The sequence below is a fragment of the Ochotona princeps genome, chromosome X (assembly GCF_030435755.1).
Source record: "Ochotona princeps isolate mOchPri1 chromosome X, mOchPri1.hap1, whole genome shotgun sequence".
Lineage (NCBI taxonomy): Eukaryota > Metazoa > Chordata > Mammalia > Lagomorpha > Ochotonidae > Ochotona > Ochotona princeps.
Window position 1 is genome coordinate 6,312,319 of NC_080865.1, and position 27,600 is coordinate 6,339,918.

At 46.6% G+C, this 27,600-nt stretch overlaps 1 protein-coding gene across 1 annotated transcript in view; it reads left to right on the top strand.

Annotated features, from left to right (window-relative positions):
- Positions 1-25,731, top strand: part of SMC1A (structural maintenance of chromosomes 1A) — a 42,361-nt gene extending 16,630 nt beyond the window's left edge. The window contains exons 14-25 of the mRNA XM_058659239.1: positions 613-729; positions 835-941; positions 3,848-3,989; positions 6,927-7,072; positions 7,164-7,317; positions 8,114-8,224; positions 20,372-20,528; positions 21,200-21,354; positions 21,461-21,612; positions 22,709-22,778; positions 23,088-23,198; positions 23,598-25,731. Coding sequence (XP_058515222.1) covers positions 613-729; positions 835-941; positions 3,848-3,989; positions 6,927-7,072; positions 7,164-7,317; positions 8,114-8,224; positions 20,372-20,528; positions 21,200-21,354; positions 21,461-21,612; positions 22,709-22,778; positions 23,088-23,198; positions 23,598-23,681 — 1,506 coding nt within the window. The 3' untranslated portion in view covers positions 23,682-25,731. The remainder of the gene's footprint in view (positions 1-612; positions 730-834; positions 942-3,847; positions 3,990-6,926; positions 7,073-7,163; positions 7,318-8,113; positions 8,225-20,371; positions 20,529-21,199; positions 21,355-21,460; positions 21,613-22,708; positions 22,779-23,087; positions 23,199-23,597) is intronic.
- Positions 25,732-27,600: the final 1,869 nt, after the last annotated feature.

Here is a 27,600-nt window from a genome sequence, read left to right on the forward strand (position 1 = left end):
ATGTGTGTGACGTGTTGTTTCTCAGATGCAGCTTTCTCATCTCTGTTTGTAAAGTGGGAGGTGGGATAGTCCCTATTTTATATGATCATTGTGATATGAAGTGCTTACACTAGTAGGTGTTAACTAAATGGGAGATTGCTATTATTAGCATCATTCATTCATTCATTCAACAAATATTTGAGCTTCTGAAAGTGAATTATAGGCATATTGGTCCTTTTGGGTAGATATGCTCTTCAAGGCAGTGAATTTTCTTTCCTTATGTGGTGCTTCCCCAGAGCATCCTGGAGGGTCTAAGTACTATGTAATATGTAAATCATTTTACCTTTCTCTATATACAAACATCCTGAAACATATCTGGCCCCAGGCACTAGAGCTAAGGGATTGTTGACCTATGAATAGTGATGTGATGTGTGCCCAATGTGCGGATTGAAGGGCCTAGGAGGACGCCTTGTGGCTCCAGCAAGAGATGGTGGACACTTGACGAGGGCAGTGGCACTTGGTCAGGTTCTCTGTGTGGAGAGCCAGCCCTTCCTGAAGGTGGAGCCGATGCATTTGGGGTAGCTCTTTTCCTCCAAGCAGTTTGGTCTCTTGTCCTCAACCCGTTGCCTATAGGAAAAGTCCAAGTTGGAGAGTGAGCTAGCTAACTTTGGGCCTCGAATTAATGATATCAAGAGGATCATCCAGAGCCGGGAGAGAGAAATGAAAGACCTGAAGGAGAAGATGAACCAGGTTGGTAGGGGATGGAGCCATGCCAGTCTAGGCACCAGGGTGGGATGAAGGTTAGAAACAGGAGTGTCTGAAAGCACCTCTGCTCTCCCTGGCATCTCTCCTCAGGTAGAGGATGAGGTATTTGAAGAGTTTTGTCGGGAGATTGGTGTGCGCAATATCCGGGAATTCGAGGAAGAGAAGGTGAAACGGCAGAATGAAATCGCCAAGAAGCGGTAGGTGGGAATGTTGCAGATGTCCTGGTGCCCTTCAGCCCCGGCCCCTCCCCTCAGCCTGATGTCTTTGCGGATATATGCCATCATAAGGCAAAGGGCAGCTCTAGGGTGATGGAATCTATTATAGGAGGTAGGCCTTGGAGAGCAGGGAAATCAGGAAGGTGGTATGGCGTAGTATAGTGAGTTAAGAGCCAGCTTGAAGCTTGGTTTACCTGAATTAAAATCTCAGTCCCGGGACTTGTTCTTTTGACCTTTGTAAGCTGTAGTTTTGTCAAGTGGGATAATAGACCGATCTTGTGGCATCTTGGGAAGGATCAGATGAAATAATCCATGAGGTATTTAGCATAATAATGAACACCTACTAGGACCAGTGAATTCTATGTGTTATTGTCATTCCTAATGGCAATGCTGGGGATGGGGACTGTGGGGGAGGTTGGAGGAAAAAAGTTCTAGGTTGGAAGAACAGCTAGAACTAAACAAGCTTCGCCGTTCTTCCTTGCTTTGATTTGTTTATTCATTCATTCAGCAAGCCAGTATGAAATGCCTTGTGCCAGGTTGGAGCTTGGTTTTATAGGGGAAAGGAAGATGGGGTACGGCAGACACATCACCGGGTTTCTGCTGAGAGGGTCACCCCCTGGGCCCCCAGGTCTGTGTCTGCAGCTCATCTAATCCTTTACCCATACAGTAAATATTTCCTGTTCTCCTACTCCAAGCCAGGCTCAAGGGACAGAAGATTGAAACAGGTTGGTTGTTTCCTCAGGGAATCTAACTGAGTATTGGCGGAAAAGCAGTAGGGAAACAATTTCAGAGTACAGTGATTAATGGTGTAATTAGGGTAGCTAGGGAATACAAAGGAGAGATTTTTGAAGGAACTACAAATCAACAAGAGGAAAAATAAAAATGAGAAGGAGCCCAGTTTAAAAAACAGTAGGCAGAGAATATAGCTTACATTTTATGGGGAGAAGCTTGAATGGGCAATAGTTGTTAGATATCTATGTTCAGTGTCTTCTTCTGAGGAATATGAACTAAACCTCTAGCAGAATTTGGTAAAAATAAGTACCTGTGTACTGTGTGGTATGTGGATGTACAGGGATTCTCGGTATATATCCTAGAGCGTGTCTTGCCACAGGCTCGATAAAGAGGCATGTTCAAGATTGTTCCTCTTAGCATAATTTGTGGTAATGGGATGTGGGTGACAGTGTAGTCATCAGTGGGAGGAAGTGTAGGTTAAATGTGATAAGCATGCAGGCTGTGGAATTCTGGGTAGCTATTCAAAGCAAGATCTAGATTTACAGGCAGTAACATGGATGAATTGTTACTTGGTGTTTACTGGAAAAAGGAGTAAACTTTATACTCTTGTATGTTTATGTGAATTTTTGGAACAATGGCATTTTACAAAATTGTGTGTGTGTGTGTCTGAGAGATGCGTTAGGGGATTTGCTCATGGTAGGGAAGACAGTGGAGACGAGAATTGGGGGTTGAAACAGTGGGCAAGGCAAGGGTCTTGCACACATAGTGATGAGTACAGTGTGAGTTAGGGGGTATGATTTAACTCAGTTCTGCACCTGAAGTCCAAAAAAGGAGGAGAAACACAGAGCAACAGAAACCAAGAACCTGCTCACAAGCCTCGGGAAAGGTTTTGGAGAACAAATGCTGGTGAACTGGAGCCTGAAGAGTGAGTAGGATTTAACCAGCCAGGCAGCGACAGAAGAAGGGAGCTGCAGCAGCACGAACAGCATGCTCGGAGGTGTGAGAGAGCATGCCTTGTTCTGGATACTAAGTAGTTTTTGAATGTCTGGAGCAGAAAAATGGGGTCAGGAGGAAGGCGGAGGTGGTGGAGAGGTCAGCAGGGGCCAGAGCAGAGGGCTTTATGAGTCACACTTAGGAGATTGGACTCAAAATTACAGAGTTAATTACATTCCATTTGGATTATAGTGACTAATAGGTTTAAGCTGCTAGCATGACATCTGGCAGCAGCTGTCATACCATGCTGGGAGGTGGAGGGGTATTTGGAAGTTAGCCCTGCCTGGCCTACTGGTGTCTGTGAACGCTGGTTATATACCCTGCGTTTCTGAAGAAATGAGGAGGAAGACAATAGCAAGAAGCTAGTATTTTCCCCATTTTTTTCTACCCCCCACCCTCTGCCCCTTTAAGAGGTTCTACAGTCTTGAGATGCGGCAAGCTTTTGGGCAAAGATAGTTGAATACAGGCAGTAGACCTGGTGGAGAACTATAATTTACTATGTGCTTCATGTGTAGCACCCAAGGTGGTAAGAAGTTTTTACAAATTGACTTGTGTTTAAAAAAAAGTCTTCTGATAACTCAGAAATGAGTACTCTAATATTTCTGAGGCTTGGAGAAGATGAGTAACTTGCCTGAGATCACAGTACTAATACGTGGCAGTGTCGGGAGAACAATCTCGACTCATTCTCTTACAGTGCAATGATGAGGTATGAAGAAAAGCCTAGATTTGGGTGTTAGACAGATGTAGGTTCTGATCTCACATGGGCCACTTACTAGGGCCTTGGGCAAGGCCTTTTTACCGCTTGGCCTGACTTTTTTCATTTGTAAACTTAGCAAAGTCATGCCTACTTGCAGGACTGTTGATGAAAGCATGTTGTATGTACGTAGAAGCTGAATACAGAGCACTTATCATAGCTGGTGGGTCCAGGTGGACCATTTCATGCCTTCTAAGGACTTGTAAGGGTGCCAGACTCAGTGATGTTTAAAGGGATTAGCCCAATCTTCCCCGGCCTGTGTCGTGTCGACAAGGCTGAGGAACTTAGCCCTCTGACCTCAGAGAAGGGTTTTAGGTCTATGGGTACACGTGAGCCAGGTGGTGGCTGAAAATCAGGAGTCACTTTGGTGTCCTGAGCTCTGGGCCCGATTTCCCTTTCTCATCCACAGATTGGAGTTTGAGAATCAGAAGACTCGCCTGGGCATCCAGCTGGATTTTGAAAAGAACCAACTGAAGGAAGACCAGGATAAAGTACACATGTGGGAACAGACAGTGAAAAAGGATGAAAATGAAATTGAGAAACTAAAGAAGGTAAGGAAGGAGAAAGTTGAAATGCAAACAACCAGGAGGGAAGAAATTCGAAGGAATATGATGAACGAAAGGATAACGTTCATTTATAATCTTCTCAAGAAAAATACCAAGATCCAAATAGGGGGAAGGTGGGTCAGCGGCATACGCAGTTCCGGAAGTTACAAATAGCCCACAAATATAAATGATTTAGCCTTAGTGGAAGTTAAAGAAATGCAAATTGACGCAACAATCACATGTGATTTGCTTACTGTCACATCACCCAAGATTTAGAAACAGAAAAAAGACAATTCTCACCAGCAACTTCGGCACAGGAGACTTCAGGACGTGTAGCAGCCTGCTCCCCCAGTGTTACCTGAGGAGATAATCCAGAATGCTGGCAAAGCTTAGTGTGTACAGTTTGATGTTTATTACAAGCATTATTTATAGTTCCAAATTGGAAAATATCCAGTGCCCTTGGCAAGTAGGAGTTTTGAAAAGCTCATTACATTCATGTTAGTACCTGTGTAGTTTAGTGATCTTCAGTGTTCGGTAATACACAGACCCCCTTTTAAAAGGAAAACTAGTTCTTAAACTCTGCAGTGTTGGCTTAAATCCTTGATGGTACTTAAATACATACAAACATATATACTTAGCACATTTAACCACAAACCAGGATAAACTTAGAAATTAAATACAAGCAAATGGGGTGGGTGTTTGGCATAACTGTGGAACACACCACTTGGGAGGCCTATATCCCATTTCAGAGTGCCTGGGTTCTTTCTAATCCTGGCTCTGCTCCCGATTCACAGTTCCTGCTAATGTTCACCTTAGGAGGCAGCAGGCGATGGCTTAGCGGCCAGGCCTCTGTCACCCACACAGGAAACCGAGGAGCCCAGCTCCTGCCTTTGGCCTTTCCAAACTCTAGGTCTTTGAGGCGTGATCTGTCAGGAATGGGTGACCTCTCTAGTCTTCTTTCTACCTTTTAAAATTAAATTATATATGTGTATTTTAGACAGATAGATGCTAACAGATGAGATTCAGACTAACCATGTAAATTCAGTGCAGCAGATGCGAACGTTTATCTGAAATGCAGTCACTGCACAGCTAGGTTCCTTTGACTTTAACTCACCTGTGCCGGCTTGTAGCGTATGTGATGACTCAGTTTTCTTACTTTCTTTAGATTACTCTGAAATCTTCCCTAAAGCATTCAGTTATTAGGTGACTTGCTCTTCCCTTGATTTGAACTGAACAGGTGGTGTCATTTGATCGTTGTGTGTGCCTTTATTTGTTGCCTCTTTGTGTCTTTTCTTCATTAGCCCCTGATGAAAGTATAGTCAACTGTATGTATGAAAAATGGGTTTTAAAACTGTAGATTGAATCAACTACAGATGGAAAGTGTAGTTAGGACTGTGATGTCCATATCTTCACTGCAATACAGACTTCTTTCTCTTATTCCCTAAGTTGGATAGCATTTGCATTTTATTGGATATTGTTAAGTTATCTAGGGATGATTTAAAGTGGGTGAGGGGCATCCTACTCACGAGCCACATAAGGCTCATGAAGTAATTTGGTCTGGCCCTGCTGAGGCAACTACTGGTAGGACTTAATTCACTAAATCTGTCCATTTTTACGTTGATAATTTTGTATGACCTGGAATAAAATCCACATGGCCCTTGGAAGAAAAAAAGGTTCCCCACTGCTGGTAAAGACTAACATCACAGCTTATGGTACCTGTGAAGTTCTGGAACTAATCTCCCACGAATAAATCAGGACGACTATCGTCCTCTTTGGTAGTTGTTTTTTGGTTTTGTTTGTTTGTTTAATGTCTTTATTTGTGAAGCAAGGAGAAAGGGAAAGAGAGCTTTCACCTGTTGGTTCACTTCCTACATTCCTGGGTTATAGCCACGAAGCAAGAACCCAGTCCAGGTCTCCTGGGTGGATCAGTTGAGCCGTCATTGGCTGCCCCCCGGATCTGCAGCAGCACGAAGCTGGAAGCAGGAGTCGGAGGCAGATGCTGAACTCAGGGCTCTGATAGAAGATGCAGGCATCTCAAAGTGCTTGGCCAAACTGTCCACCCTAGTTTACTGGTGTCCTCAATGGAACTAGCAGCTGGGTAGTGAAATCCTGAGTTAGTTTCTGGCATAGTAGAGTCGCACGAACAGTGCAGAGAATTTCCCTGCTCATCACCAAGATTCATCAAGGTGTTACCACGTTTGCTTTTGCACTGCTTCATATGCTATTTTTCAGGAGCCACTTGAAATTAAGTTGCAGATATATCTCCTTTCTGTGACTTTTTTAAGATCACAAGGAAAATGCAGATTCTCCTTTAAAAAAAATCTGAGTATTACAAGTAAGGCTACAGTCCTTTCCTGACTGACCACTCTCCACCCAACGCCTTTTAGTTTTCCCAGAGGCAATCTCAGGTCAGTGTGTATTCTTCTAGAACTTCTGTAAGTTTGCTTAAGCACTTGCACACTCATATATGTGTTATCAAAGAAAACATACAGTGTTGTTTGGGTTTTTATAAAAGACAAATGTTACACTGCACATGGCAGGAAGTTTTGGTGTAGAAAATGTTGAAATGTAACATTAAGTCAGAATATGGAGATTTAATTGCAATCTAGTCTCAACTATGTAAAGCTGTCTATAAATAATGCCGGGAGGAAATAAATTCTAGAATGCTAATTAGTTCTCTTTGGCTGGTGGGATTACAAGTGATTTCTTCCCCCACCCCACCCTCATACTTTCTCTACACTCCGAGCTTTTTTGCAGAAGGCAACCTTATGGTTGAGATGTGTGGAAGAGGGCTATTAAGTAAGTTAGGAAAAGATTAAAGAGTGATGGGGCATGCAATGGCACCCACAGATTGCCTGGCAGGCAGGGTGGGGGCAGGAGAAGCGGCTTGCAGGGAAGGCGAGGGAAGCCCTCACCTTGGCCTGTGGCTCCTCCTGGCCCCAGGAGGAACAGAGACACATGAAGATCATAGATGAGACCATGGCCCAGCTACAAGACCTGAAGAATCAGCACCTGGCCAAGAAGTCCGAAGTGAATGACAAAAATCACGAGATGGAAGAGATTCGTAAGAAACTCGGGGGCGCCAACAAGTGAGTGGGTTCAGGCCTGGGGTGGGAGGAAGGAGGTAGAGCAGATGGCCTGCCAGATAGGGGTCTCACCCGGCTCCCACGGCCCTTTTAGGGAAATGACTCATTTGCAAAAGGAGGTGACAGCCATTGAGACCAAGCTGGAGCAGAAGCGCAGTGACCGCCACAACTTGCTGCAGGCCTGCAAGATGCAGGACATCAAGCTGCCTCTGTCCAAGGGCACCATGGACGATATCAGTCAGGAAGAGGTGCGTACCGCGGCGGCCGGCGGCACTGGGCCGCGAGCAGCGCTCATCTGGGATGGTGGGTGATGTTGACAGGGAGCAGAAGGTGAGCAGAAGACGGTGGGCAGAGGGTGGCGAGGACGAGCAAGGCATGCAGGAGAGGTGAGGCAAGGCGAGCTGAGATAGCAGCCTTGGTGTGAGAGGGAAGTCGACTTGGAGTAGAGCCCAGTGGGTGGGGACAGAGGGAAGGATGACAGTGTCATTAACCTGAGGGACCTGAGCTGCGGAAGCTCCACAGGTGGCAGACGGACATGGAGACTAAGGGGCATGAGCCAAGAGCAGACGGAGTTGGGAAATGGGACCTGGGGAATGAGAGCTTTGCTGCAGGAAGGGAGGTGGGCCAGGAGTGGGTTGGGTAAGGGACGCCAGCCACACAGAGGTGAAGGAGTGGAGGTCCCACGCCAGCCAGCGGGGGGATCTGCAGGCGGCAGAGCCTGAGCGCAAGGGGCTGGGGAGTGTTGATCGAGAGGCTTTTGGCATGCAGCCTGTTTTTGAATAGCAGAAATCTGGGCATCCAAGTAGCCTGTAGTATAATTACATCTTTTCCTAGCCACAGCCCTGCCAGCCAGGGCCACACGTTACAGGTGAAGACACTCGGGGGTCTGGGAGCAGGAGTTGTTAGTTGGTGGTGGTAGAGCCTGATTTTGAAGTTGGCTCTTCCTGCCCACAGCGCCTTGGCCACAGTGCTTTTCTATCCTTCCTGTGGAGGGGGGCTCTCACGGCCAGTTTCCCTGATTAGACTCTCCGCTCGCCATTGCAGGGCAGCTCCCAGGGGGAGGATTCAGTGAGCGGTTCGCAGAGAACCTCCAGCATTTACGCACGAGAGGCCCTCATCGAGATCGACTATGGAGACCTGTGTGAGGACCTAAAGGTAAGGATCAGCCACGGGGATGTGGCTGGGGGTGCTGCCTCGGCTGTGCAGGGAGAGCCTCAGACTGTCCGGGAGCCCTGTGCAGGCCAGTGAGGGAGACCCGAGGTGTGAGTCGGGGTCTCCCGGTCATGTGAATACAGGGACATACACATCTCCCACCCACCACTTGCAGTTGCTCCTGTCCCTGCCAGGGGTCTCTCTGCCCCTTCCCTGAGTGTGTGTGTCTATCCAGATAACCCACCCAGAAACAGTCTCCTGGGCAACCAACAGCTTGCCTGTGCTCCCGGTCTGCTTTCCTCTGCGGCCTTCTCTCATCCTGTCTTTCACCTCCCTGCCTGTGGCTGCCCCCTCTAGGCCAGGCCCCAGAGCTACCGGAAAGTGCACCCTTCCTCTCCAAATCTGCGCCTGCTCAGTGCCCCCTCCTAGTGTGCTCAGCAAGGCATCTGAGCATCTCCCTGATGCTCCTTTCTCACGTCACATAGTCAATTAATGACCAAGCCGTATTGATTGTCCCTCTGCTGTCTTTTGAATTCTGCTTTTTTTTTCTTCTGTTTCTATAAAATTTGTAGTTCATCTCCCATAGATTCCTGAAGGAGCCTCCTAAATGGTTTCCAATGCTTTCCAACCCCTACTTTGTCATATGCATAGAAACGAGGAGACTCATAGAGTGGACCCAAAACACTCATGGCCCATCATCTACAGCAGCTGGGCACCCAAGTGGCATGTAGTACAATAATCCGTCTCATTTCTTTCAAGGTTTATTTATTTATTTTTTGAAAGGTAGAATCAGAGACAGATCTTCCATCTTCCGTTTCACTACCCAAAGGGCCACAACTGCTGAAGCTGGGCTGGCCCATCCGAAGCCAGGAGCTTCACCTGAGTCTTCCATGTGGATGGGCACAGGATCCCATGCATTTGGGCCATCTTTGGTGCTCTCTCAGACCACTATCAGGGAGATAGATTGGAGTGGAGCAGCTGGGACTCAAACAGGTGCCCATATGGGATGCTGGCATTGTAGGCAGCAGCTTAAACCCGCTGCACCACAACACTGGCCCCTAAATAATTTAATTGCTCTGCAGTATAATATACTGTTTGGTGAATGTTTAGACTTTCTTGAAGGGTATATAATTTTTAAAATTTATGTGTTTAAATCAGGATTCAAGTGAGGTCCATATGTTAAAATTGGTCCCTAATAGTTTTCTGTCTCTTTTTGTATTTTGCTTCCTATTTATTTATGGAAGAAATTGAGTCATTGGTCCTGTACAATTTTCTGCATTTTGGTTTTGGCTGATTATATCCCCATTACGTGGCTTAAAATATTTTTCCATTCCCTGATGGACAAATCACCAGTTTTTGATTGGAGTAAAATTTGTTTTTTTTAAAATAAAAATATAGATAGTGCTATGTATATGTGGGCCTCCATTTGTATTCCATAGTAGATATGTCATTTCTCTATGTGTGTAATGTTAGTATACATCCATATTCAGCATTACCTATGAAACATTCTTGCCAAAAACTCAGTCATGGATCTGATCAACCTACCAAAGGTACCAGTGACAGCTGGCCCTCCGTATGCACAGGGGTCCAGACAGGGTTAGTTCCAGGACTCCTTTGGATAGCGAAATCTGAGAATGCTCAAGACTTGTATAAAATGGTGTCATATTTGCATATAACCTACATATTTCCTCCCATATACTTCAATAGCAGTGCAAATGCTATATCAAATAATTGTTGGATGGTCTTTTTTAAAAATTTGCGTATGTTCATTATAGATGCAGTGTTTTCCCCAAATATTTCTACTGTTTATATACTTCAATCTACTGATAGGAAACCCATGGATATGGAGAGCTAACTATAAGAGGGGCATGTAAAAAGAAGCAGACTTGCGGTTAGCCAAATCCAGGTGGTGTGTAACTCCAAAGGACCAAAGACCTGATTTCTTTCATAAATAAAATAATAAAGAAAAGGGGGGGGCTGGTAAAGACTGAAACAGACCCATGAACCAAATGAAACTTGTGGCCCTTGAATGTATTGTCCAGAAAAGAGAGAGAAGGAACTTACTCACTAAATGAAATACAAAATATACAACCAGTAAGTAAATGTGCACCTTATTTGGAGCGCTTTTGATAACCTATAATATGAAAGGAGGAGTGCCTGGTGCAGTGGCTCAATGGCTAAAGGCCTCACATTGCATGTACCATGATCCCTGTATGGGTGCCAGTTTGTGTCCTGGCAGCTCCACTTCCCATCCAGCTCTCTGCTTGTGGCCTGGGAAAGCAGTAGAGGATGGCCCAAAGCCTTGGGACCCTCACCTGTTTGGGAGACCTAGCGGGGCTCCTGGCTTCAGATTGGCTTAGCTCTGGCCATTGCTGGTCACTTGGGGACTGAAACAGCAGACAGAAGTTCTTTCTCTCTGTCTCTTTCTCTCTGTAAATCTGATTTTCCAATAAAAATAAATCTTAAAAACATGCTATAAGGGAGGCAATTTGAACATTTACCAGATATTTAACTGATGTTGGGTAGTTACTGGTCACTACTTTTAACTATGACAATGTTTTCTTAGAATCCTGGTCTTTTACAGCAGAGCTTCTCAATGGAAAGGTGGATACTTTGCTATTCAGTGGAGCATCTGACGGTGTCTGCGTACATTCTTGTTGCACTTACATGTCACACCTAGAAATGGGGTGAGGTCTCTGTCAGCAAGTAGTAGCTAGACAGCAGGGGTAGGGTTATCTATTCCATAGTGCACAGGGCAGTCTCATACTGTTCTTCTGATCCAGAGTGTCAGTCAGGCTGAGATTCAGAAACTAAATGTATACTGAAGTATTTGTGGCTGAGATAATATTTGGGGTTCACTTTAATTGTTTTGGAGTTAGGGGGATGAATGGCAGCATGCTAGACATAAGTTGCTAATTGTGGAAGCTGGGTCATGGGTTTCGTTGTAGTAGTCTGAGTTTTTGTGCATGTTTGATTTACATAATACAAGTGAAGAACCGTGATCATGAGGAATTCTCTATTATCCTTTCATGAATTGGTTTTAGAACTGTTGGCAATCATTGCCTAGATCTGTTAAGAGTTGCAAAGTGGTAATTTAAAAAATTTTTTTTTCATTCTTCCTCCATGTGTTAGACTTCTAAAAAGAACTTTCTCACAGTCAACTATTTCTTTGAAATATGGTAGCTCCCCCTTATTTGTGGTTTTGCCTTCTGCACTTCTAGGCACCCATGATCAACAGTGCTCTGAAAATGTTAAATAGAAAATTCCATAAATAGTGCCCAAGATTTAAGTCATGGATCGTTCTATGTAGTGTGATGCCATTCCTTGCTCCTGCCCACTAGATCCATCCAGAAATGGGAACCATCCCTTTGCCAACATATCCATGCTGTATTCACTAGGCCCGGCTGCTGGTCACTGGGTAGCCGTCTCAGCTGCTGCAGTATCGCACTGCTTCTGTTTCAGACATTCTGTAGCAGTAGCCTAGTTCTGTTGCAGTGCCTTCATCATTCACCTTGCATTATCTCATCACATGGACAGTATGTTATCCCGCATCTTTACAAGAGGATGAGTGTGGTGCAATAACATAACTTTAACAATACACTGTTCTGCTTTGTTATTGGATATGTTTTACCCGATATTTTACGCCTTATGTGTGTATATAGGAAAAAAACCAAAATATGTAGGGTTTGATGCCCTCTGAGGTTTCAAGTAACCACTGGGGGTCTTAGAATATTTGCCCCAGGGATAAGGGGAGACCACTGTAGGGTTAGTACAGGAAATGTAGGATAAATAATTTATCTTTTTCTTTTGCTTTTGGAGTAATGAACTGATGCTTTCCCTTGTTACCTTTAAGGTTTTAAAATTTATATTGAGGTTTTAAATTTATATTGTTGATTTAGTTTAGATACAATTCATATGTTTCAGGCTGTTAGAGACTCTTGATGCTCATTTTCCCATTGTTGGGCAGTGGGAGCCACTTTAGATTTACTTTTATTTTTATTATGGAAAAATGTATACATAAGATGCTCTCTTATGTAGTTTCAGTAACTGTCAGTTCATAGCCGAACTTCTTTCCTGTGACAATGTTTTAGAATCCTGGTCTTTTACAGCAGAGCTTCTCAATGGAAAGGTGGATATTTTGCTATTCAGTGCAGCATCTGACGGTGTCTGATCCTCCCTCCTTACTCAAGTTTTATTAAAATAAATTCTGGACATTATATTTCATTTGTAAACATCACAGAGTATAGCTCTAAAACAAGATTTATTTTATTGAAAAGCAGATTTTTTAATTGCATTTTTTTAAAGATTTATTTATTTTTATTGGAAAGTCAGATATACAGAGAGGAGAGAGAGAGAGAGAGGAAGATCTTCTGTCCAGTGGTTCACTCTCCAACGGCTGGAACTGAGCCAACCCAAAACCAGGAGCCTTCTCCAGGTCTCCCACACAGGTGCAGGGTCCCAAAGCTTTGGGCCGTCCTCGACTGCTTTCCCAGGCCACAAGCAGGGAGCTGGATGGGAAACGGTGCCTCCGGGGTTAGAACTGGCACCCATATGGGATCCTGGCGCGTTCAAGGCGAGGACCTTAACCACTACGCTATCGTGCCGGGCCGGGAAAGCAGATTTTACAGAGAGAAGGAGAAAGAGAGAGGAAGATGTTCTGTCCACTGGTTTACTACTCAAGAGGCCACAACAGCTGGAGCTGAGCCAATCCAATGCAGGAGCCAAGAGCTGCTTCTGAGTCTCCCTTGTGGGTGCAAGGTCCCAAGGCTTGGGGCCGTCCTCGATTGCTCTCCCAGGCCACAGGCAGGGAGCTGGATGGGAAGTAGAGCAACTGGGATATGATCTGGCATCCATATGGGATGCCGGTTCATGCAATACAAGGACTTTAGCCTCTAGGCTACCACACAGGGCCCAAGAACTAAGACTTAAAATAATTAGAACCATTATGATGATTCTGAAATAATTCCTTAATATAACGTTTAGTGTTGTGTGTCCCTGATTGTGTCTGTCTGTTCTCTGTCTCATGCACATATATGCTCTGTTAAGAGTTTGCTTGCTTGAATTTTGAGTTGAAATGATAGATACAGTTGATTAATAAAATGATTAGTTCATGTTTCTCAAGTCTAATTTAATCAATAGAATCCCATTCTATCTGCTTTTTCTTTACAATATTTTTTGGTTGATAAAGATATTGACTCTCTTTCCCAGTTTTCCACATGCTATGCTTTGCTGATTGTATCTTACGATATTTGCAATATTGTCTCCGCTGGACATTTGGTGCATCAGTTAAGACACCACTTGAAACCAACGTATTAGCGTGCCTGGGCTTGAGTCTGGGCTCCACTTCCAGGTCCAGCTTCCTGCTCATTTGCACCCTGGGAGGCAGCAGGTGATGACTCAAGTGGTCGCAGCAGTGTCATCCATGTAGGAGATCTGTATTAACTTGCTGGATTCTTCCTTTCAGCCTCATCCAGCCCTGGCTATTATGGATGTTTGGGGAGTGAACCAGCCAACAGGAGATCTTTTTGTGTTTGCCTTTTTCAAACAAATGAAAATGTTTAAGAAGTCCTCTTGAAACAAGACAAATATTTATATTTGCTATCATTCCTATAAACAAGTGGTTAGGTATAGGTCAGTGCAGATCCATAGAGATTAAAATCCTTTGTTTTGAAAGGATTGCTTTATTTACTTGAAAGGCAGAGTTATAGACAGAGAAGACAGAGATCTTGCATTGCTGGTTTCCTCCCCGGGTGACTGCAGTGAGCGGGGCTGGGCTGATCTGAAGCTGGGAGCTAGGAACTTTTTCTGCATTTCCTGTGCAGGTGCAGGGGCTTAAGGACTTGAACTGTCTTTTGCTGTTTTCTCAGGTGCATTAGCAGGAACTGGATCAAAAGTAGAGCAGCTGGGAGTCTAACGACTCAAACCTGGTGTCCGTGTGGGTACTGCAAGCGGCACCTTAACTTGCCACAGTGCCAGCCTCAATTTAAAATTTTCTGGTAGCCATGTATTAAAAAGTAAAATGGAAAAAGGTGAAATTGCTATTTTTCAGTTGGCATGTTTGCATTGCTATAGCCTATGCTTTTTTTTTTAAAAGATTTATTCATTTTATTACAGCCAGATATACACAGAGGAGGAGAGACAGAGAGGAAGATCCTCCGTCTGATGATTCACTCCCCAAGTGAGCCGCAGCGGGCTGGTGCGTGCCGATCCAAAGCCGGGAACCTGGAACCTCTTCCGGGTCTCCCACGCGGGTGCAGGGTCCCAATGCATTGGGCCGTCCTCAACTGCTTTCCCAGGCCACAAGCAGGGAGCTGGATGGGAAGTGGAGCTGCCGGGATTAGAACCGGCGCCCGTATGGGATCCCGGGGCCTTCAAGGCGAGGACTTCAGCCGCTAGGCCACGCCGCCGGGCCCAGCCTATGCTTTTTTAAGAGGAAGTACTATATTTCTTTGAAAGGCAAAGAGAAAAGAGAAATCATCCATCTGTGGGTTCACCTACAAGAGCTAGAACTGTGCCAGGCTGAGACTGGGAGGCTGGAATTTAGTCCAAGCCTTGAGTACCAGGACTCCAGCAGCATAAAGAGTATCATTTCATCACTTCAGTGCAAACAAAATAAAATTGATCAATGTGTGGCCATTTTTTTTAAAGATTTATTATTTTTATTACAAAGTCAGATAGACAGAGAGGAGAGACAGAGAGGAAGATCTTCCGTCCGATGATTCACTCCCCAAGTGAGCCGCAACAGGCTGGCGCTGCGCCGATCCAAAGCCGGGAACCAGGAACCTCTTCTGGTTCTCCCACGCGGGTGCAGTGTCCCAAGGCTTTGGGCCGTCCTCAACTGCTTTCCCAGGCCACAAGCAGGGAGCTGGATGGGAAGTGGAGCTGCTGGGATTAGAACCAGTGCCCATATGGGATCCCAGGGCATTCAAGGCGAGGACTTTAGCCACTAGGCCACGCCGCCGGGCCCATGGCCGTCTTTTATTATGCTAAGTCTTCCAATCTAGTATCCAAATCCAGATATCTCAGTTTAGATGCTAAGCTTCCCTCAGAAGGACTTGATCTGTATTTAGATTTCCTAAAATTTAGTTGAAAAAGAAGACCCACATACCCAAGTTGCCCCAAATATGCTGAAAAGTTTTCCAGTGACTGAATTAAGGATCCTGTTTTCAATTTAAATGAATTTCAAGTCCAGCAAAAATTGGAGCGTTAGTTCCTCAGTTGCACTAGCCCCGTTTTCACATGCTCAGTAGCCACTCGTGGTTGGTAGTCATGTCGGACAGTACACATTCAGAGGCTTGATTAGATGCTATCTAGGGGTTGACTTGTTTGTTGTGGTCATTTCCTACTTCCATTAGGAAATACGCAATGCTTGGTAGTGGTGCTTTGTGTGGTTCACAGCTGTGATGATCATTACTTTGCTCCATTAATTCATTGATTGCAAAAACAGTGATTTTGTTCTTGTTAGATTTACCGCTCGCCAAATGTTAGATTCGCCGACCACTAGGGAAAGAATAACTCAGCCAATTATATGGAAAGAATTTAGCTGGCCTTTATTTCAGAACCACGGTCATGGGCTTCGCTTCCCCGTGCAGCAGAAAGGACAGACGGGAAGGAGTGGGCTGCAGAGGAAGAAGAGTGTGGAAAAGATGGGGAAGGGGCTTTTAAAACTCTCCTTGACACGGAAGCCAAAACAGGGGGTCGCCTCGGCCCTTATTTGGTGGGGGGATATGGGTCTGTGCCCCTCATTGGTGCAGCAGTGGTCTCACTGCCTGAGGGGCCCGCCAGAATTCTGCCATCCCTTCCGGGTTTGGTTGGAGGCAAACTCCACCCTTCTCCGGCCGCCGTGGTAGCTGTGAGTTCTGTCATTTCTTTGTTAGCTGGAATGCTGTAAGAGGGAGTTCTCATCATTTATTCAGTTACCCTGAGATACAGTTTGTATGGGAAGGGTGTGGTATATATTTGTTTCCCCTTTTTATTCATCCGTTTGTAAAATACTGAGTTGTTTTCCTTGGCAATCTCAGGATTTGCTCGCTGAGTTCTCTTCATATGGTGTGTTTTAGTCTGTCATGATTATCATCCTTTTCAGTGCTGCCTTATCCCATCTTGGGCTTCGGAGTCATTTTGTCGCATCCCTTGTAGTCTTCAGCATCTTGCTTTCTGATCTGCCTGAGCTCATCTTCTGTGTTTCCCACCCTGGGCCCAGAATCTGCCGTTTCTCTGAGCAGCTCTCACTTCTTTCAGTGGAAAATGCCCTAATTCAGCAACTGCCATCTGGACATTGAAATGACCCTGACTTTGGGTGGTTGGTCAGTGCTTTTAGGACTTCTCAGTAGATTGGGCTACTAAACACATTTTTCATTTTGAAGGAAAAATTGTGTCACAAGTTCATATTGATACTTTCCCTTGAAATTGGAATTTTCAGAGCTTCACATAGACTTTGTGTTAGAGTCTCCAAGTTATTCTAGCTGAAAATCTTGGTTCCTAGCAATGCTAGCATAATAACATATTTACTTTACCCTACTCTGTGCATAATAGTTTGAAAAACACAGTAAGTTATTGTATCATTTTCATTAAGTGCAATTTTTTTTAAAGATTTATTTATTTTCATTACAAAGTCAGATATACAGAGAGGAGAGACAGAGAGGAAGATCTTCCGTCTGATGATTCACTCCCCAAGTGACCGCATCGGGCCGGTGTTGTGCCGATCCAAAGCCGGGAACCAGGAGCTCTTCCAGGTCTCCCACGTGGGTGCAGGGTCCCAAGGCTTTGGGCCGTCCTCAACTGCTTTCCCAGGCCACAAGCAGGGAGCTGGATGGGAAGTGGAGCTGCTGGGATTAGAACTGGCATCCATGTGGGATCCCGGGGCGTTCAAGGCGAAGACTTTAGCCGCTAGACCACGGTGCCGGGCCCTTAAGTGCAATATTTTTAAAGTAGCTTTAATATTTCCTTGATGTTCTTTTATCACAGGCTAAATGCTCATTCGGCATGAGCCCTTATTCCTGTGTTTTAAATTAAGTGGAAAGAATTCTTTGAATGTTTAACCAATTTCTTTGTTTTCAAATTGTGCGGATTGTTCATTGTAGCCTTTTGATTTACTCTCCCAACTTTACTAATAAAATGGCTCAAACCTACAGCATAGTTGAAACAACAGTGAAACTATACACCTTTCACGTTAGTTTCATCAATGAATATTTTACCACCTTGACTTTCTCATCTCTTCTGTTTCACCCCAATACATGCATGTTTTTGGGTTGTTTTTGCTAAGTCTTTTATACATTTTTTTTTTTTAAAAATTATTCAGAAGGCAGAGCCAAACTGAGACAGATAGGGAGAGCTCCTCCATTTGCTGTTTCACTCCTAAAATGTCTGCAACAGCTGGGGCTGGCCAGGGTGAAACCAGGAGCCTGAAATTTCAGGTAGGTCGTCCACGTGGGTGCCAGCGACATAAGTTCTTGAGCCATCACCTGCTGACTTTCATGGTCTGCACTAGAAGGAAGCTAGAATGGAAACAAGAGCAGAGATACGAACCCAGGGACTCCATTTCGGGATGTGGGTCTCCTAAGTAACATCACCAGCCACCTGCCTACCTGGGAACCTTTTGAACAAAGCAGAAACATCTGATGCTTCAATCCTGGATTGTTCTGCCTGCTATGAACAGGGGAGTCTCATACCTGACCACAATATAACATTATACGTAAAAGAATAGTACTTAGTATCTAATCCATATTTGGGTTTTCCTAGAAGTTTCAAGAGTCTTTATAGAGCTCCTTCCCCCTTCATTGGAACTAGGATGAAATCAAGATTTACTAAATTGCTTTAGGTTTTTATTTTATTAAGTATTAGAGAGAGATCTTTCATCTATTGATTCTTTTTCCAAACAGCTGCAATAGCCCAGGACAGCGCTAGTGTGAAGCCAGCAACTGGGAACTAGTGCAGGTCTCTCAGAATGGGTCTCAGAAAGACCAAGTCACTTGAGCTACCACACCCTGGTACTCCCTGACTCCCAGAGTGTGGTATTAGCAAGAAACTGGAGTGAGGAGCAGCACTGAGACTCCAACCCAAAACTAAGAAGATCAGGCACTCTGAAATGGAATGTTAGCCCACCACGTGGTGTCGTGTCTTCTAGACCAAACACCTTCCCCTTGAGTTAGTGAACATGAAGGAGTCCATCTCTCTTGCACAGTATCTTCTGAAGAATCTGTGTGAGTTGTTTTAGAAAATTTACCACATTCGAAATTTCTTAGTTTCTTTGTAGAATGCATCATTTAACCCATTTTTCCAATCCTGCTGTCTCCTGTAAATTGAAAATTGGGTATAATCTGGGGCTCTGTTGGGGCTTTTTGGGCAGGAACTTTGCATGCATGGGGTTGTGCACTTGGTATTGGCATCTGTTGAGAACTGCATCACATCATGAGTGCCCACTGTTGGTGAAACCTAGCACGTTTCCTTAGTTAAGAGTTAATTGCCAGATCCCTCAAAGCTAAATGTACACTTTTTTGTTTTATATGAATTAATAAATTATCATTGGGGAGATGTTTTTGGCATCTTGTGAACACCCAACAGGTTTTTTTTTTTTTTTACCCCAAATTAATGCATTTTGACTTAATTCTGTTTTTGAAGATTAGTTTTATTTACTTGTTGCAAAGGCAAGGAGAAGGAGAGACAGAAAGAGATACCCTCCATGTGCTGGTTCACTCCCCAAATGACCACAGCAGCCAGGGCTGGGCCAGGCCTAAGTCAGGAGCCTGGAACTCCATCTGGGTTTCTCATGTGGGTAGCATGGGCCCAAGCACATTGAACCACCTTGAGCTGCTTTCCCAGGTGCATCAGCAGGAAGCTGGACCAGAAATGCAAGAGCTGAGACTTGACCCAGCATTTAAGAGTGTTGGATGTCAGGATCCCAGGCTGTGCCACAGCTCTGACCTTGATTTTAATGTTGTTGCATGATTATGTAACATCTTCATGTGTTTCGAAAACCAGAAGTGTAAAACAAGATACTTGAAGAGAACACTTTCTGTCCCTTTTACTGCTTTCTCTGTAGGTAATCCTTTAGTCTTTGGGTTATCCCCTTGTTTTGGGTTGTTTAAAATGCAAATATATTCATATTGCCTCTTAAGCATACTGTATTGCACTTTTCATAGTTCACTGAAAAACCTGTCCTGGAAACCACTCCACAATAGGGCCTAGAGATCTTCACAGAGAATTTCTGGAGTCACTCAAAATGTGTGTTTCCCTGCAATGCTCAGAATAAAGTATCTCCAGCACATTTAGGCCATGGAATCTGCACACATGCCATTAGTACCACTGCTATCCTGGTTTCCTGGGTTCTTTGCTTTTGAGCAAAAGCTTGTAAGTTGATTATCTTTAAAAAAATTTTTTTTTTTCCATTTCATTTGAAAGGTGCACAGTCTTTGTTTATTCCCCAAATGTCTGCAACAGTTGTGGGTAGGCAACTGAAGCCAGCGCCCTGGAACTGCAGCTGGGTCTTCCACATAGGTGTCATGCCCACAGGCATTTGGGCCAGCTGCCCCCTCTCCAGGTACACTAGTAGGCAGCTGGATTGGAAGTGCAGTCATCAGTATTCACACAGCAGGCACTGTGATAAGGGGTGCGAGCATCCCTAGCAGCAGCTTCACCTGCCACGCCACAGTCCCCAGCCCTGAATAAGCATTTAGTGACGAAATGTGGCAGAAAGGCACACTCACTACAATATCCCTAAGAGCTTAAAGCAAACGCAAGTGAGATTGGCTCAGCTCTAGCGATCTAAGCAGACAGTGTGAGTTGACTTCATCATTGTGGTGCCGTAAGGAGAGTCTGGAGCAGCCTGTGTGGGAGCCTCGAGGTCACCCTGGCATGGGGCTGGCTCCTGGCCTGGGCTGACAGCCAGAGAGGGGCACCACCAGCTGCTCCTCCAGAGAGGCAGAGAGGTCAGCAGAGCCTGGAGGAAGGGCTGGAGAGGAGAAAGCTGCAACAGCCCGTTTTTGCCAGCCGTGGTGGGAATGGTTCCTGTATGTAGGAGAATCGGGTGGGATGAGGCAAGTTGGGGAACAATCTGCCTTTGCATGGGAGAGCAGGTGGCCAGGGTCCCCTTGGGGCCACCATCTTGGTGGGCCAGGCCCTTGCTGATGTGGTGGGTCCTGGGACTTGCAGGATGCCCAGGCCGAGGAGGAGATTAAGCAGGAGATGAACACACTGCAGCAGAAGTTGAATGAGCAGCAGAGCGTGTTACAGCGCATCGCTGCCCCCAACATGAAGGCCATGGAAAAGCTGGAGAGTGTCCGAGACAAGTTCCAGGAGACCTCCGATGGTAAGACTTAAAACCTGCCCTTTCCCCACCCCCTCCCGCCTTTGGGCCAAGGGGAAGGCTCCGGAGGCTAGAGCCATGCTGGGCGCCTACTGTGTAACCCATGGCTTTATTGCCTACTTGTTACAGACTTTGTTACTTAAAACCATGTCAGGATACACTTCAATAGCAGAATGATAGATTTGTGCCTGTTGTTGAAGGACAATATAGGTGAAAACAGTGTGTGTGGGGGTAACTGGGGAGGGTGAGAGGGGAAATCCCTGAACCTTTGGAACTGTATTCATGAAAAAAAAAAAAAAAAAAAAAAAAACCTCCAGGCTTTTTGTTTGTTTTTATAACCCAGGGGGTTATCAAAAGGATGTTAGAGTAGAAAACTGTTGAGGTTATGAGTGGGTACATGACTTGCCCGCAGCCACACGGCTGGTTGCTGGCAGGGCCCAGGGAAGGCTCCATGTTCATATGACTCTAGGTCCCGATTTCTTCCTCTGCGCTGGTCTTGTGGCAGGTGCAGATCTGGTGGGAGCCTCTTTGACCTTCTTCAGGCATCCTTTTTTCTCTGTGGGATGTTCCTGCCCTGGCTTATCATTTGCAGGGTCATTCTGGTTGGGGCTTAGCCCTCTGCCCTGACAGAACTAAGCACAGAAAGAAGGGCCCTTGATTTTTCCTTCTGGCAGAGTTTGAGGCAGCCCGAAAGCGAGCGAAGAAGGCCAAGCAGGCGTTTGAACAGATCAAGAAGGAGCGCTTTGACCGCTTCAACGCCTGTTTTGAGTCCGTGGCTACCAACATCGATGAGATCTACAAGGCTCTGTCCCGCAACAGCAGTGCCCAGGTAGGTTGCAGTCCCTTGCCCAGCCAACTGCAACCAGCCACCATTGCCCTTTGCCTTTCATTTTCCTTACTCCCATCGGGATCCTAATGAGTCTGCTTTTCCGCAGGCATTCCTGGGTCCTGAGAACCCAGAGGAGCCCTACTTGGATGGCATCAACTACAACTGCGTGGCTCCTGGCAAACGCTTCCGGCCTATGGACAATTTATCCGGTGGGGAGAAGACAGTGGCAGCTTTGGCCCTGCTGTTTGCCATCCACAGGTAAGGCTGCCTCTCAGGACAGTTGACCAGTTCAGCTGAGACTGCCCTTAGACCCTGGGGGCCCAGGGATATGCAGAGATGTGAACAGGTGACGCTGTTCTGGCGCACTCCAGAGTGCATTACCACTTTGCTATCGACTGCGGCCGATTGGCCTTGCTTCTGCTGGCCCTGTCTGTGCTCAGCCACTCGTCATGTCCTCACTGGCCCTTGCATGGACTCAGTCTCAGCCTCCCAGCTTTGGCTTACAAGCTTGCTGGCTCACAAGCCCTTTTCATGCAACTCTGGCTAGACCATCGCCTTTCCTCCCTACATGCTTCATCCTCGCCATCCCCTTCCTCTAGGAAACCCTCTTTGACCATTTGTGGCATACCCCAAGCTCCCCTTCTTGAACACCAACAGTGCTTGAGCCTGACCCCCACAACTTAGTGCTCCATGGGACAGCCTCATTCTGTGGACATTTCTTGAGGGCTGCTGCGTCCCAGACCCTGTGGCGGGGTTGGGCATGGCAGAGGAATCAAATGTGGTTTCTGGCCTGGAGGAGTTCCCATGTCTGGTGGAAGCCAGAAACTGAGTGAGTGTGGGTGCTGTGGCTGTGCAGAGGAGGTGACCCCTGGCCTGGTGTGGGGGAGGCTGTGGGTTAGGCCAGGGAAGGTTCTGGAGGACAGGTGGCACTTGGAGCAGAGAATGTGGAGACTGAGAAGACATTCGCCTAGAAGACCAGCAGGCGTTCTGGACTATAGGTGCTTCGTACGCAATAGCCAGGAGGCATGACAGCATGGTGGGCGTGGGGCTGGACCTCCGGGGGAGCTTGTCCGGTTGTGGCCAGCTGTATTTTCCCAGCCTGCTGGGCAACTCATGCAAGAACCATGTTTTTCGTGATTCGCCCAGATCCTGGAGCACCAGGTTGTCTGTGTTAAGAAGACTCTGGATGTACGTATGGGTTTTTGGCAGCTCAGGCAGCCGTGAGGCCTGGGGCATTTCATATCTGAACAAATACAGAGGGCAGTTGGTCGGTCTGGTGGGCCGTGGGGCTGTCCCATCCCACCTTGTCACCCTCCTGCCCTCAGTAGCAGCTCACCTACTGGTTCCCTCTCAGTTACAAGCCAGCCCCTTTCTTCGTCCTGGATGAGATCGATGCTGCCTTGGATAACACCAACATCGGCAAGGTGGGTGCAAGGAAAGTGGGGCCTGGAAGGGGATCCCCAGGGTTGGGTTGGGTTGCAGGAAGTAATTCCTGTGTAGTGCCCTTGCCATTCCTGCTGCCCATTAGTGTGTCCAGGAGGCTAGGCCTAGGGGCATTCACACTGTAGTAGTCAGTAGCTTCCTTCTTTGTTTTTTTTTTTCCTCCCACCCTCTATCCCGTGCTCCCCCGTGCCAGCCTCCTCCTCTCCCCTGCTTACTGGTTCTGATTAGAAAACATGGGGGGGGCACTAGGGTTTCAGGCCCACCTAAGTGCCTGGCGGCCCCTCCCACAGGTAGCAAATTACATCAAGGAGCAGTCGACATGCAACTTCCAGGCCATCGTCATCTCTCTCAAGGAAGAGTTCTACACCAAGGCAGAGAGCCTCATTGGCGTCTACCCCGAGGTAGGGGACCTGGCTTGGGAGCTGGCCCCGCTCCCTGCCTGACTCCCCTGGGCAGGAAGGGAAGGCTGCAGTGCAGGGAACCAGGTCCTGAGTGGCCGCCATCTGGGCTTATTGGAGCCCTGCCTTGGAGGCTTGGCCAGCCCAGGTGGGCAGGCACATTGCATTTTGGGGCAGGCAGAGGCAGCCAGGCAGTGGAGAGAAAAGAGGAGAGCGCTGAGGTACACAGGGAGAGCAGGCACACGGGCCTGCACATGTCTTCTTACGCCTGAGAGAACCATTGCCTGGGCTCGTGGCAGCCCTGCAGGGAGGAGGGTTTGAGGTCCCTTGGTCCTAGCGTGCCAGATCCCTCTGAATACTCTCCTCACCATTTTCCTTTTCTTTTTCTCCCTCCTTCTTTAGCAAGGGGACTGTGTCATCAGCAAAGTCCTGACCTTCGACCTCACCAAGTACCCAGATGCCAACCCCAACCCCAATGAGCAGTAGCAGTAGTTTCTGCCCTCCTGCTCTGTCTGGGATCCCTTAGCTGCCCCTCTGCCATTCTTTGGATATTTGGCGGCCAACCTTCCCTGCCTCCTGGCCCTGTTTGGTGTAGTCATGGAATGTAGGCTCTGCTGTCAAGCATGAAGAGGAACAGAGATGCTGCTGGGTCTGGAATAGAACTTCCCGAGCCACAGGGAGCCTCCTGGCCTCTGCAAGGAGATGCTGAGCTGGGCTGAACAGGACCATCCCTCCATCCCTCCATCCTTCCCTCCCGGATCCCTCCACCTCACCATCCATCCGCATGGCTCCCCCGGGCCTTTTGCCCAGTGTGTGGATGTGTGGCCACCTGTATGCATGTGCGTGTGTATGCAGAATAGTAAAAGATCCTGGAGACCTGTTTTGGACAGGAGCCTAGGCTGAATCTGCCTCCAAGAGAGCATAGGATAGCACCCCAGAGCTGGACAAAGGTTTTGTGCTCCTCCTGGGGGGTCTTCAGCAGTCACCTTCACTCCCTGACGTGTTTGTTCGCTTGTGTGCTCATCAAGCACATAACAGACTACTCTGTCCGGCTGGATGCTTATCATTCGGAGTGGAATTGTGCATGATCTCTGTCCTGGTAAGGAGCTGCAGTGGGTTGGGAATTTACTGGGCTTAGCTGGATGTTGTCATGTACTTTGAATGTGAGAAGAGGATTGTCGCCTCCAGGGAATTGTCACGTGTCGTCAGGACCTTGACCGCTAGATTTTGATCAGGCACTGAGAAGGCAACAAAGGGCTCTGGGGACAGTTAAGGGTCCTGGTCCCACTTTTGATCAGTTTGACGCTGGACAAGTCATTTGACCTTTCTGTGCCTCAGTTTCCTCATCTGTAAAATGGGGCTAACAGTATTTTCCTACCTCATAGGATTTGATGATGTCAAGTTCCTCACTGCAGGCCTTACCCTTGTGTGGAGCCCAGTAGGTGCTGTCCCATCAGAATACAAGCCTTCTTGTGCCTGGAGCCCTGAGGGCTTCTGATCTTAATCCTGGCTGTTAGGGACAGGAGGAACATACAAATTTGGGAGGTTCTAGATGCTCTGGTGATTTGGGAAAGTGCCAGGGCACTGATGAGCTCTACCTGGTCAGTGAGGGCCTGGAGAAGCCTAGAGCTTCAGTCAGGTATGATAACTGGGTAGTCAGCCGTCAGCCGTCAGCCTGGGTTGCGAAGAAGCAGGGGAGAGGTTGCCTGGGCCGTTTCCCAACCTGACCCGTGTGAGGTTCCTTCTGGGAACTCCTCTCATTAGTTACTAGGAGCACCTGGCACCTTCACTTGTCCGCCTACAGACCTTTGTCTCATCTGTGTATTTCTTCGCTTTTTAAAGTCTAATCAATCCTGTTATCTAAGTAATGAACTTATCAATTCTCTTTTTAAGAAATTAGATTGTATAGATCAGGTAGCCTCACTCAGCTACCAACTTCTCTCCCCCCTCAACCTACCATTGTACTTCCATCTAAAATCTAGTACTCTTACGTAGATAAGTTTGTTGGAAATAGCTTTTGATGCAGGTGGCTTATTGAATTGTTTATTCCATTTGCTTGCTTTGCCTAATAATAATGTTTTAGAGACCCACTCACGTTGCTAGGTTGTACATCAATCCCTTTTCTATAATTGCTGTATAGATCACCATATGACCCTACCGCGTTTTACTTGTCCCTTGCTACTGTGGACATTAAGGCTGTTTTTAGTTTTTCCTATTAAAGAATAAGACACAGGACTAACCATATGCCTGTGAAAGTGTGTATATGTGTGTGAGCGAGCAAGAAGGGAAGAGTGTTGTTATTCTTCATAGTGGAATTGTGAAGTCATAGGAATGCTAGTGTGGGCCATATTTATGTTTTGTTTTTTGGAGATACTTTCAAATGGCCCTCTTGTCCTGTTCTGTAATTTTCTTGTGGTGGTCTGAGATCTGACATAGTTACTGATATCAGCTTCATCATAGGTATGTAGTCACAGGTTTGGTGTGGGACTGGTGTATTTTGCTAAGATCAATTAAAAGGCATGATTATTGAAATGAATTTGTGTTCCACCAAAAAAGTCACCACCAGTGGTACATGTGCCACAATTTTAGCAAAAGCTGTTAACAGTTTGGGCCTCATTTTTGATTCAAATCATAGCTGTTGGAGACGTGGCCAAGTAGTCCACCTCTGAGCCTCATACCCCTGATCTTCTGAAAGGAAATGGCAGATGCTTAAAGCAGCGAAGGGAGGGTTATATGAAAGCTGTTGGGCTGCCATGTAAATCAGTCTTTTTATGGATGACAGTTGCTGTTCTCCCCACTTCACAGTTGAGGGAACTAAGGCCCAGAAAGGTGGAGTGATGTGTCTGTCAGAGGACAACATTGGGTCGGAACCCTGGTCCTCCAGTCATGCGAGCGTTTTCTCCATTATGGAAGAGGCCATCGGCCACAGCTGTACAGAATCCTTTGCAAAGCTTTTTCTTTCTTCCTCTTCTAAAAAGTCAACTATATGTAAACAGGTACTAAACAAAATAGTACAGAGGGCTTAGAATGAAAAGCAGTGGTTCTCTGCTGTCTCCCCCATCCAGAGGGCATGGGGTTGTTTCACAAGCCAGTTGCTCTGCTCTCTTCTCCGACCCAGATAACTAACCCCACCTCACAGGTGCAAAGGATTACAGGAGATATCTTTGGCTAAGGCCTCAGCCCCCGAGAACACAAATGCCACAAAGGAGCTTTGAGGACTTTAGTTCTGGAGGGAAAGGGTGTGATGAGGTGGCCTGACTAGGAGTTCATTGGTTTCCTTGGCAGAGCCTAGACTTTGGTCTCCTTACTGCTCACACACCGCTCTTTGGTTGTGTCTCCTGCCATTGCTGGGCAGCATGTGTCAAGTGAAGGCCATCCTTGGAGGAGGGCAGGCACCATGGTATGCTTGCAAAAGCAAGCTGCGTCCATGCAAAATTCCCAGGGCATGTTGAAGGAAGTCCATCTACTCTTACTGTGGCCCCAGTAGCTTTGGTCAAGAGAGTTGAGTACTCCATCACAGTATCCACCTGTGATTTTAGAAGTTTTAGAAATTATGGTGTTGTACACTAGGAGCACAAAGATGGGCCCAAGCCTTTGTCTTGCCTTTGAAGAGTTCCCTGGTTGCTGGAGAAGCCTTTCAAAAGGTAAGCTGTTGGGCCCGGCAGCGTGGCCTAGCAGCTAAAGTCCTCGCCTTGAAAGCCCCGGGATCCCATATGGGCGCCGGTTCTAATCCCGGCAGCTCCACTTCCCATCCAGCTCCCTGCTTGTGGCCTGGGAAAGCAGTTGAGGACGGCCCAATGCATTGGGACCCTGCACCCGCGTGGGAGACCCGGAAGAGGTTCCAGGTTCCCGGCTTTGGATCGGCGCGCACCGGCCCGTTGCGGCTCACTTGGGGAGTGAATCATCGGACGGAAGATCTTCCTCTCTGTCTCTCCTCCTCTGTGTATATCTGGCTGTAATAAAAATGAATAAATCTTTAAAAAAAAAAAGATAAGCTGTTGCCCATGTGACTTGATGGGCACTCTGACAGCACAGGAGGGGCATCTACAGAAGGCATGCCCTAATGGTGACAGCTGGATTGGGACTGGAAGAACTGCTAGGAATGAGCCAGTTGAGGAAGTAGACGGAATTTCGGAGTAGTTGGAATAGCATGCATGAAGACTCAGGCAAACAATAACAGCAACAAGGCAAGCTCAGAAATACTGAAGCGCAAAATCTTGGGCTACGGGAAGAATAGCAAGGAAAGCTAGTCAGGAGCCAGACTGGAAGAGCATCCAGTATCTGGCTGTAGGGGTCCAGGTTCATTTTAAGGGACAGTGTGGTTTCCAAGCCATTTGTGCATTGTAAATCCATGCAGCATTCTGGGCCAAGGCTCTGAAAACACACTTCCAGGAAGTCTAAAGTG